Consider the following 12,458-nt stretch of genomic DNA (forward strand, 5'->3'; position numbering starts at 1 on the left):
AGGGAAACGTTGACAGCTATGCACAGGCGCCCCCTTTCTCCCGAGCTAAAGGGAATAAGGTAAGGATTCGTTTCTTTCTGCTCTCTCGGAGGGAGAGGCGGAGGCTCTTCTCCGCTAAGCCTGCCAGAGGGGCGTGACTCCTCCCCATGTGAGTGTCTGAGGGGAAAGAGTGCCGCCGTGAGGCGAGCCGCTTCTTTGCCAGGGCGGAGCCGCCGGCCTGTTGGCCCCGGAAGGTCCTACGCCGGAGCCACGTGGCCCGGTAGTGGGCGGGCGAGGCGGTGGTAGTGGTGGCGGCGGCGGGCAGTGCTGCTGCCGCCGCCGCCTACCACCCAGGAGCGGTGGCTACTGCGGCTGCCTCGCCGGTTGCGGACGAGGAGCTGGGCCCGGAGGCCGGCGGCAGCATGGGCCCGGCGTTGGAGCGGGGCCGCCTGGCGGCGGGTCTGCTGGTGAACTTGGCGGCGTCCATCTGCATCGTGTTCCTGAACAAGTGGCTGTACGTGCGGATGGGCTTCCCCAACCTGACGCTGACGCTGGTGCACTTCGCCGTCACCTGGCTGGGGCTGTACGTGTGCCAGGCGCTGGGCATCTTCTCCCCGAAGAGCCTGCGGCCCCGCCAGGTGCTGCCCCTGGCGCTCAGCTTCTGCGGCTTCGTGGTCTTCACCAACCTGTCCCTGCAGAACAACACCATCGGCACCTACCAGCTGGCCAAGGCCATGACCACGCCGGTCATCGTCCTCATCCAGAGCGTGGCTTACGGAAAGACTTTCCCCGCCCGCATCAAGCTCACCCTGGTGAGGAGAAGGGCGGGAGCCAGAGAGCCAGGGCGGGAGGGGGCCATTCCGCACCAGCAGAGCGGCCCCCGAAACCCTTCCTCAGGCCCGGGGGGAGGGAAAGGGGAGCCAGCCGCTCTCGCACGTCCAGGCGATCGCTGCCCTCAAACACTTTGAGCCAACTCCTAGGGGCCAAGGGGTCTTCGTCCCCCACCCAATGAAATATTTGAGCCCCCCCCCCATTTAATAGGCATTGCCATTCAAATAGTGATCATGTGATCGACCCATAATTTAATTCAAGTTGGCACCCCTACGCACAAAAAAACCAGAGATTTGGCTTCTGAAGGGATACCCGGAAGCCTCTCCCGCCTTTTTTCCTGTCCCAGTTTATGAAGGCCGTTAATTCATTCTGCACAGGCTCAGAGGCCCTTTCTTTTTCTTACTGCGTTTGCCCTAGGTAGGCTTGCTGCCGAATAGGAGGGCCTGGCGCAGACGACCCTGCTCGCTGGTTCTGAGTGAAAGAATCGGATTGCCCGTTTCTAATGCAGGGAAGTGATGTTCCGGGAAGGCAAATGCCTTCTTGGTCCAGTCCTGTTAAATAAGGGGTGACCCTTCCCTTTTTCAAAAGCATAGTGCAGTATGCTGGTCTTCTGAAGCTCATGGAGAAGGTGGACAGCTGAGGTTGTGAAGCATAGGAGATAAGAAAGGTTAGGAAGTAGTGAGATGTCTGCATTTTCAATATCAGTGCATTTCAGTTAAGAACTGCTAACCATGCTGTTGTTTTTTCTATTTATAAAAGTATATGCCGCTAAAGCACAAAGCATATCAGAGCAGTTTACAACACTGAAAAGATAAAAACCATACAATAGAGGCATAAAAAGCTAGAAAAGCATATAAACCTCCCCAATTAGGGCTGTTCCCTGATTTAATAAATCTTAATTGTTTGGGTTGTAGTAAATTAATATGTTGGTTGAATTTGCATAAACTTCCATAAGAGCAAAAAAAAAAAAAGCATTGAAACAAAAATTACACTTGAGTTTTAGATTATGTATGTTTATTTCCTCAGATGTGTCATAGCCATTATATTCGTGAGCTGCATGTGATGCAATTGCTACAGCACTTGTGCAAAATAGTGGTCTTTTAGGCTGTTTCTTGAAGAAAAACTTGTATCTCACCAGAAACTTGCCCAATGTTCTGAGTAGGAGATGCATTTTTAGTGGTAACTGCTTTCATTTCAATAGCATTGCTTATGTGTGACTTTTATTGGTGGTGTTCTTTTTCTTCCATCAAATTATATATTGATACAGCATCTCTGGACGTGACAGCTGAAGTTTGGACTTTGAGGCTTATAGATAAGAAAAGTTTTGTTCTGTTGAATTGTATGAGCAGCAAATGCATATAACATGTAACATTCTTTTTCCTTTCCTTTACAGATTCCTATTACTTTAGGCGTTTTCCTAAATTCCTATTATGATGTGAAATTTAACTTTCTTGGCATGGTATTTGCTTCCCTCGGTGTTTTAGTTACATCTCTTTATCAAGTGGTAAGTAAAAAAAAAAAAAGACCTTTTATCTTATGCAGTTTTTGATTCAAAATAATAACTGTCTTGATGTAACACTCTTAAATCTTCTACCTTTTTTCTGGCTATCTCAGATGGCAGGTCCTCCACTAATATATTGTTGTGCATTTACCACTCTTGATAACTATAAAATACGAAACCGTGGTCATTGACACCAAACTATTTGTCTGCAAGCAGTAGGCAAATGTGTATTATGTGGTGACATTCTTTATTTTGGGGTTAAATATACAATATTTATTCAAAGTGAAATCTGGATTTTAAACAAACCAACATATTAACATTTTCACGCTTACAGTCTCATAAAACTCAATCATGGCCATCTCTCAAACACATTGATTTAAAGGCTACTTTTCTATGTAAAAAGAAATAGAAGGAAATGCCTGAAGTTAGGTCTTATAAGTGATATATGAGCTTATAGCCCTAAACATACTTACTAGGGAGGAAGGCCCAAAGAACCTAGTGTGGGTTAACTTCTGAATAAACTGGCTAGGATTAAGAGTCCAAAAGGTACCAGACACAATGGGGATGAGAGAGGGGATACTTGAATTTAAGTTGCTTTTTTTTCTAAAAGGAAGGAGTCTCTGTTCTGATCTTGTACAGGGAACAAGCAATTTAGGCGCATTGAATATAAAACCCTGTACAATTCTGGACCAGGTTACCTGAGACAGACTTCCCCTCCATTGCCCAGTAACAGCTTTAAAATCAACAAATGGAAACTGGTTAATCTTGTCCTGGCCTGATAGTTTGTGCTGCTGCTGAGGTGGGTTTTTTCACTAGTGGCACCAGTGTTATGGAATGCTGAAATACAAGAGGTTCCATCTGTGTTAGAGTTCTGCTAGCTTTTGAAAGTGCACAGGCATCCCCTTGATCTCTTGACCCAAGTCACCTGTTTTAATTGCTGTGGAGTTTTAATTGAATTATTTTCTATTGTATTTAATTGTGGGTGTTTGTATAAATAGTTTTTATACTTTGCAAACTACTTAGAAGCCTATTTTGACACTAAGCAGTATATACATGAATAAATCAAAATCAGAGCCCAGCCATGTTTGCAAGCTTATTTAGAAGTCTTGGCCTCCAAGCACCATCTTGATTCATATAATTGCATATGAAGAGATCCAACAGAGATCTCTAAGCAGCCACAATTTTGCAGCTTCTGTGCACTGCAAGATTAAAAAAATAAATAAATTATATGAAGTAGTTGCAAACCAATATCTTTTGTTATAACCACCAGTTAAAATTAATGCTTGTTCAGGAAGTAATTTGACTCTGTAGTTAAACATGGCATTTTTTTCTTGATGATCTAAACCTATGCTGAATCTCTCAGAAACCCAAACCCTGTGTCATTTAAGCCTGTGTAAAGAAAAATCCATTGATGTTCCAAAGGTTTCAGCTTTCCTCCCAAATTTGGATAAATTGGGCTTAGCTGTCCTAATGTACGTATAGATTTTTGTTAATGTATATATCTATGTTACCATTTTTGTAGAAGGCGTTAAAATATTCCTTACAACTTACTACACTTGGATGTCACAGGTTATTAATGTATTTTTCTTGATTTTAGTGGGTAGGAGCGAAGCAACATGAGCTACAGGTAAACTCTATGCAGTTGCTGTACTATCAAGCTCCCATGTCTTGTGGCATGCTGTTGTGTGTCGTTCCCTTCTTTGAACCAGTATTTGGCGATGGTGGAATATTTGGTCCCTGGACACTTTCTGCTGTGGTAAGCCTTTGTTTTGTGTCTGCCTTTTAAAAAAAATAAAATAATGTTTGATCCTGCATATTTGAGTAGTATCTTCAAAATGACAATCCATAGTAACAGTGGTGCTCCAAGTAGAAACTGCTTAGCCAAATATAATTTCCGGAGCATCCACTTCAAATAGAGGGTGGGGGAGTGTCCCAATTTTTTCAGTTACAGTCTGGCCTAAGTAAGTAAATCTGGACATACAGTTACTGGAATCATGGGGAATTTTATGAAGAAGGTCCAGCTACTCATGAACTCTAAAGCCCATAGAGGTCAGTGCAGCTTATACCACCCAAAATACAGGTGTAATTAAATTCACTCTATAGGAGTTGATGGAAGGGCAGTAAAGTAATGTTTACCCTTCCCCAGCGACAGACCTCTTGGGCAGAAGCAGCAGGGCTTGATTTACACAGAAGATATGCCAACATATCTGCCCCTAGTGTATCTACCCGGTTAGTATTGCTCTGCCCATCTCATTGTAATCCTGTATGAATTTACTTGGAGGGAACTGTACCAAATATAATGGGAGTTTACTTCTGAGTAAACATAGGATAGAACTGCATTCTGTTCTCTAGTAATAAGGCTGCGAAGTTGATGGTTCTATCCTCCTTGGGAACAGGTATGTCAGACTCTTCAAAGAAAAAAATCTTAACAAAAACTTTAAAATAAAATAAAATTAATATTCCATTTGAATTAGATTTATTTATTTATTTATTTATCTTAGGTGGTTCCCAATTCATAAGATTCTCTAGGCAGCTTGAAAAATATATATATAAGCATACAGTAATACAAAATACAGTACAATGCTGTAATAATAAAAATCAGTATAAAAAAAAAACCTTTCCCAGCAGTGACATAAAACAATTGAAACTCCCAAGGCAGCTAACATCTGTACAATGTATATGCCAACAACATAACAATCCATTATGTTAATGTGGAATTATTGGGAATGAAAAAATGACATTGTTGCTTCTGGCCCAATCAAGGCCCAAAGTTGTCTGCCAGGGTCAAAGAGAATTCATGCTTCCTGTACTAACTGTTCAAACCATTTCCAGGAAGAACACTGTGCGTTGCACAATTGTTTGTTTTTACAATTCATATTTGCTTATTTGATTGTGAATTTGCTATACTGTATTATGTTGTACAGCTGTTCAAACGTTTTAATGTAGTGATTCCTTGAAACATGTTGCAGTGCTCATGTTTTGTTTTGTTTTGTTTTGTTTTGTTTTGTTTTGTTTTGTTTTGTTTTGTGTGTCTATTACTTACCCACAGTTTATGGTGCTGCTGTCTGGAATCATAGCCTTTATGGTGAACTTATCTATTTACTGGATCATTGGGAATACTTCACCAGTCACGTATCCTTTTCTCTTTTTTGGTCCTATTTCTCACTTTCAGTTGAAAAAAACATTCCTTCAGTATACACACTGGTATATTTAATAAAGAAATTAGGGTGCCAGCCAACTAATAACGAACATGTTTTGTTTTGACTACAAGACTGCAAAAATGCAGTGGCTTGTAATCCACAGTCCTGCTACTTCAGCTGTGGTGGGGGAACGTAACTGTTACTCTACCCTCTCCTGTCCACACCCCTCACTGGTCACAAAAATTGCTATGGAGAATCCTCCAACCCACCAGCCATAATAAGCCTTTTTATACCAGGTCAGACTATTGGCCCATGTAAGTCCAGCATTGTTCTGACTGGCAGCATCCTCCAGTATTTAAGACTGGTCTCCCCCAGCTCTGCTGCTCCTTTTTAACTGGAGGCAGAAGTGGCCAGCATGATGGAACAGTCTGATTTATAGGTAAAAACCAACCCCTTAAATTGTGCCCAGGAAGCAGTTGCATTGAATTCTACTGGCACAACTTTTCAGTGCTCAAGTGCTTGGATATGCATTTATCATTTCATAGTAATTAAATCATGATAATGAATTTTTAGTTTGTAGGTAATGATCTGCTATACATAAAGCATAAAAGTGTCAATTATAGTAGCTGCGATGTAGCTAAAACCCAAAAAGCAGCTGGAGGGGGAGAGGAATGGGTGAAGAAAGCTGTGAGTGAAGGGGAGCCCTTTCCCCATCCTTTGGACCCCCTGGGAAACTCAACAAACTGCTGTAGCTGGAACTGAGTGTGGAGAGTGCAGCTGAATGGGACACTGCTGTGGCCAACCTGAGGAAGTCCCATCCACCTTGGACCTGCCCATAAAAGAAAGTCTAGAGTGAGAGACTAGGGTCATGTTTGCTGTTTTCAGGAACTCTTCTCCTTGTGAGACTTGTAGGTGAGCTGAGTTTGTCTGGACCCTGAGTAAGAACTCAGGCTTGTTTAAGTTGTCTGTTGTTGCTTCAGTGTTCCGTACACCACTTACAGATATTTTTGATCTATTAAGAGGTATAGAAACAAAATAATCAGAAGTTGGGTTAAGCAAGTGATGGGGATACCTAGGTAGCAGGCATGGGCTGCAACCTTGTGCACTTTTAGGCAGCTTATTAAGCCTATTGACTGCAATAGGGTTTAAGCAGCCAAACTTTCCACAGGATTGTATCAACTTACAAGTAAGTGGATAAATGAACTTAACATGTTTTACATTTGACAAGTATATGCTCCTTAACAGATCTGCATAGCTATAATATGTTCGGACACTTCAAATTCTGCATCACCCTCATGGGAGGGTACCTCTTATTTAAGGATCCTTTATCAATTAATCAAGGCCTTGGGATTACATGCACATTGTTTGGAATTTTAGCTTATACCCACTTCAAACTTAGTGAGCAGGAAGGGGGCAAGAGCAAGCTGGTTCAGCGTCCATAGAACAAGTACTGATATGATGGTGAATGAGTCCTTTTATTATGCACTAATTTTGAAACAAGCAAAATAAGGAAATAGATGCGCCCAGTTGCTGTTAAGGAAGTGCATTTCTGTTATTTTTATATAAAGGATCAGCTTTTTAAAAAACCAAGCACTACAAAAACTCAACTTCTACAATCTTGGCCTATCATGTTTTTTCTATTCTGTTAAGTGATTTCTATATTTAAAATATGATTCATAATTACAGTGGCAATTCTAAGAGAACTCAACTGTTTCATACCAAATGGACTCATCAAGTTAGATGTGACATTAATTGCCAAAGGAATTCATTCTGCCCTTTTGATTATGTCAGTATTACCATTTCTAGAAAGGAGGCTGTCTGCTGATAATGTGAAGTCAAATGAACATTGTATCTTCTTGATCTGGTAAAGAATGGAAAATCAAATTTTGTTTTTATTTGTTTTTTCTTGGGTTTTTTTAAATGAAATATTGTATAACATAATCATGCATAGATTTATTTTTAACAATCCAATAGAAAGCATTTGTTTCTGAGAATTAGATTTTCTTCATTTGTTTCTGAGAATTAGATTTTCTTCATTTGTTTCTGAGAATTAGATTTTCTTCATTTACAGTTAAGCAAAATTACGGTATTCTAGTATTAAGACACCTAAAACAGTCTGCTGGTTAACCTTAACCCCAGTAGGAGGATTTGCTTTAGGGGGCGGGGGGAACTAGTAGGGTGGCAATTAAGATCCTCAGGTCCCTTAACATAATTAAGGGATTCAGTCTGCTCCAGCCTCTTATAATGGAACTACACGGGGTTGAACAGGAAGATGGGAATGCTTCCAGACATTTGCAGATTATGTCTTAACTGACAAATCAAGATTTCTGCAAAATTTTAAAGTCAGGTGGTAAAACCTTTGAGGAGGGGGGGAAACTTTATGGAAAGGAAAATAAAGCATCCATAGTAGTTAGTTGCTGTCTAAACCAAACTACATGTATTTTTAAAGAATTTTTTATATAACCATTTAATAAAATGTCTGAGCAGTAAGTTCATATTTTTCAAAATGCCAGCAGAGCTGTTCACTTATGGAACAATAAAATATGATGTAACACTTTTAATAAAAAAAGAAACAGGCTAATTTGTGTCCAAAGGGCCTTGCAATCTATCTGAATAGCCTGGTCATTTGTTACTTCATACAAGGAATAACTCCATAGAAGGAACAAGCCCCAAGGGTTGCTGCATGCCTTTGTTCCACTGTTACGAACAGCTGCTAGTTTTGATAAAAGACTGAAACTGTAAGCCTGAGTTGTAAAACTAGAAGACTGTGATTCCAAAAGGAATCTTTGAAAGGGTGTGTAGTTTTTGCCTCACAAGCTACAAAGTTCATTTGATAAATACATTAAAATGCTGTTTGTTTGGTTGGTTTTGTTTGTTTGTTTGTTTAAAAAAATCCGCCTTGTATGATCAAAAGCAGAACTTTATATACTGCCTGTATTTTATTTCTGTCTATGTAGTTTTAGGATGATATGACCAAGAACAAATAACTGAATTCTGCAACTCCTGTAAAATGAACTGTATACTAATTTCTTTTGATAAAGGTGTCTTTTCACAACTATGATGCAAATCTTAGATCCCAAATTCTTTTAGTGATTTGAGCAATACAATGTAGAAACAACCACCTCAGAAAAGGGCCAGTGTTCAATGATTATTCAGTTCTCAAATGTTTTGGTTGTGTTTGTAGCCCAAATCCTTCAGTAGCCTAATATACCCTGGGGGGGTCCTGTATTTTGATAGACCATTTCATTTCATGTCTAACAGTTTTAGATACTTTACAAAATTAGTTACTTTCTTAAATATCTGTAATTAGTGTTAAAAATAGGCTGCAGAAAAATATGTTCAGAACATCATGATCTTGAAGTGCGTATTGTTCCAATGTATGCACTGACAAAACAATTTTGCACTAATTTTGTGCTATGCACAAGCTTTTCTGAAAGATAAATATGCCACAAGGATCTGTTTAATTAAAAGACTAATTCAGATGCCTTTATAAAGACACAAAGTAGCCTCTTAACAACGTGGATTCAAGAGGTATAATGTTCCTGCAAGTCAATTCTGTGTCTGAAAAGGTAGCATAAAATGGTTAAACTCTTATCTCATTCAAATGTAACATAGTTTGAAGTTGTAGGATATTACTGTAAATACAGTGTACAATAAGAATGTATAAGGTACAAATGGCGCTGAACGCTGAAGTTGGTCTTCTCAGTGGCAGAAAATGTAATGAAATGCACAAACTAAGAATCCAAATGTACACATCCTGTAGTTAGAATGAAGAGAGGTTTTATTTAAATTCTTGGTTTCGCTGATTGAATAAAACAGTTCTTAATTATTAGCCTTGCCTAAGGACTTTCTTTGAAGCAGTATAATTTGTCTCCCTTTTAAGTTATTTAAGAGCTATGGATATGGTGGTGGTGCTTTCATTTAAGAGAACAGTATTGTTAAAGGTTGCTGCCTCTACAATGCAAAACTAATATTACGTGCACTTCTGCAATTCTATATCTGATGTTCCCCTATATATTTTTCATAATCATAGGATGAGAAGTTATGAGTCATATGCTCACTTTGCCATAAACAGATTTCTAACCATTCCACTAGTGCAAAATTGACACCTTGTCTTCCCAATCTTTATCAAAAACTTGTACATCTCAGCTCTGTTCTGCACTTTGTTTTGGTTGTACATTAACCATAAATAGTAGAGGCACTACGCTTTTCTGTTGAATCAGATCTCTGTCTTAGAGACACACAGGCCTCTTTCATAAGAACAGAAGCAACCTACATTCCTTAATGTCTTACTGCCTGGTGCAAATGTTTAGAATGTATGAGGCAGAAAATACTTAAGGCACATTGCACATTTTCCCTACTGTAATTTACCAAATTCTTCATGGCCACAAACACCGTTAAACTCCCTCTGAGCTGTCCTGAGGTTATGAAACTTAGACTTCCAAAGACAGAGATGATTGCCTCTCCTGTTGCTATGTCCAGCTAACCTCATTAATCTCTGTTCCTTCACTGCTGGGTTTTGTGGAAGGTGAGTTACTGTGTATTTCCCAGATTAGAGAGTGGATTGGAGGAGTGGTTCAATGAAGTATAAAAACAGCATGGGGAGTGAGGTGATGAATTGAGTTGAGGGGAAATCTCTGGAATTTAAGAATTAAATTGAGAAATTAAGAATTAGGGAACTGAATCCCCATCTAACATGGGTCAAAACCCATGATGGGTTGGGGGTTTGGAAATCTAAGTGAATTGAGCCTGATGTTATAGGACACAATAAATATTTGGAATCAGATGTCAGTACAGATGACATGATTTCGCACCCAATTAAATACATGGCACTTTTCCACTATTTTACCTAATCTACTTGATGCACTTATTAGAACAAAGTGTGCTCCTAATGTGTTTATGTCTTCAGCTTTGTTTGGGAAATTTGTCTAAACTTTCTTCATGGATCCCTTGTGAAACTCAGCTGTTTAATCAACCTTGCCAGTAACTTGTTTCGTTAATAATAATAATGAATTTATACCCCGCCTATCTGGCTGGGTTTCCCCAGTCACTCTGGGCGGCTTCCAACAAAATATTATTATTATTATTATTATTATTATTATTATTATTATTATTATGCATCAGAGTAGGATTATCTGATCTGCAACTCTTTTGAGTATCCTGATTTACTGGGACGCGGGTGGCACTGTGGTCTAAACCACTGAGCCTCTTGGGCTTGCCAATCGGAAGGTTGGTTCAAATCCCCACAATGGGGTGGGCTCCTGTTGCTCTGTCCCAGCTCCTGCCAACCTAGCAGTTCAAAAGCACGCCAGTGCAAATAGATAAATAGGTATTGCTGTGGCAGGATGGTAAATGGCATTTCCGTGCACTCTGGTTTCTGTCATGGTGTTCCGTTGTGCCAGAAGCGGTTTAGTCATGACCCGGAAAGCTGTCTGTGGGCAAACACTGGCTACCTCAGCCTGAAAGCAAGATGAGTGCCGCAACCCCATAATCGCCTTTGACTGGACTTTACTGTCCAGGGGTCCTTTACCTTTTAACTCGCAAACAATACCTTTGCCTCCTATTGCTATCCCTTCACCTGTACAGTACAAACAGTTGAAAACTGCACAATCCATTATGCATGACATGGACTCGAGTTTGCATGGCTTATGCTTGGGTACTGTGTGCACTTAGGGTAACACTTAAGCAAGAACACTGTGTCACCATGGTGGTTTTTCACTGGAGATATGCCAAAATGAGGAGTGTTCATTATGTTACAAGCAACTTTAGTACTTTTAGTGGTTGGTGGGTAACTATGCTTAAGTAACTAGCATTTCTCTCAATTCACTGACTTTGTTTTCATGTCTTGTTTCCACAAGATGCCAATTTGTTCAGAAAGCTAACTTCCTCATTGACAACATGACCGCTGGGGGTTTTTTAAAAGCAAAAACATCTTAATAATTTCGGAAATGCGGTTTAGCCTGGTGTGTGACTTAGCTGGGACAGCATTTTTTTTTTAAGACCTTGTGACTTCTTTCACAAGCTATAGCCTTCAGCATTCTGTTCGCAGAAGCAATATAATTTGTTGCCCCACCTTCCAACTTCCTCCTTTAAAATCCTATTTCAAAAGTAAGCTAGTTTTTCCAACTTGATAAAATCTCAAGGGCTGCTGGAGGAAAGGGCAGAGGTTAGAAGAACACTTGTCCATAATTGAGCCTGGTGCAATGGGTCAGTATGTCACAGTTAACCAGAAGGTTGGTGGTTCAATCCCACCCAGGGATGGCTGTGGGTACAGTGGCGTAGCGTGGGTTGTCAGCACCCGGGGCAAGGCAAGTAATTTGCGCCCCCTATCCCGTGGATTTGCGCCCCCTAACCCGTGGATTTGTGCCCCCTAACCTGTGGATTTGCCCTAACCCCAGATGGTGCGGCCGGCCCCCCCTGCACCTCCCACGCTACGCCACTGTGTGGGCAGAATTCCTGCATTGCAGGGGGTTGGACTATATGACCATTGGGATCCATACTCTACAATTCAATGTTTCTATGAATGTTGGCTGATAAGGGCTAATGAGGTGAGTCATGAACAGGTTTTAAATGGAACTAAAAAAGTACAAGTATGGGGTATTATTTCTCGTTCTAATTTTGCATTCTCCCTGTTCTATCTGCCTCACCCCCTTTTTATTTGTATAACCTAGTTTGTTTTGGATGTAGTGTTTGCACAGTGTCCATGTCTAACCTGAATTTGCTAGAAGTGTGGTCATTGTCTTTGGGAATCAACTTTTGCTAACCATTAGCAGATCTTGACTGTTTGGGGGCATACTACCTGCTCCTTCTCTCTTTAGCTGATAATAGCACAATTACACTGCAGTCTTCTGCACTGTCTACTCAAACGTAATTCCCACTGAATGCAGTGGGGCTTACTTAAGGAAACTAGGTGCAGGATTGCAACCTTAATTAAGCCAACAGGCAGCAGCCTACATGACCTCAGGCAAGGCGGATTATGGCGGGTGTAGACATTTATTAAACAATTC

The 12,458-nt window shown here is 40.5% G+C and overlaps 1 protein-coding gene across 1 annotated transcript; it reads left to right on the forward strand.

Moving 5' to 3' along the window:
- Positions 1-152: 152 nt before the first annotated feature.
- On the forward strand, positions 153-9,283 carry SLC35E3 (solute carrier family 35 member E3). The gene is made up of 5 exons (XM_028746267.2): positions 153-791; positions 2,204-2,314; positions 3,909-4,067; positions 5,361-5,443; positions 6,707-9,283. Exons 1-5 carry the CDS (start codon positions 402-404, stop codon positions 6,891-6,893), a joined length of 930 nt encoding a protein of 309 aa, XP_028602100.2. The 5' UTR covers positions 153-401; the 3' UTR covers positions 6,894-9,283.
- Positions 9,284-12,458: the final 3,175 nt, after the last annotated feature.

This window comes from Podarcis muralis, chromosome 10 (genome assembly GCF_964188315.1).
Source record: "Podarcis muralis chromosome 10, rPodMur119.hap1.1, whole genome shotgun sequence".
NCBI classification, from domain to species: domain Eukaryota; kingdom Metazoa; phylum Chordata; class Lepidosauria; order Squamata; family Lacertidae; genus Podarcis; species Podarcis muralis.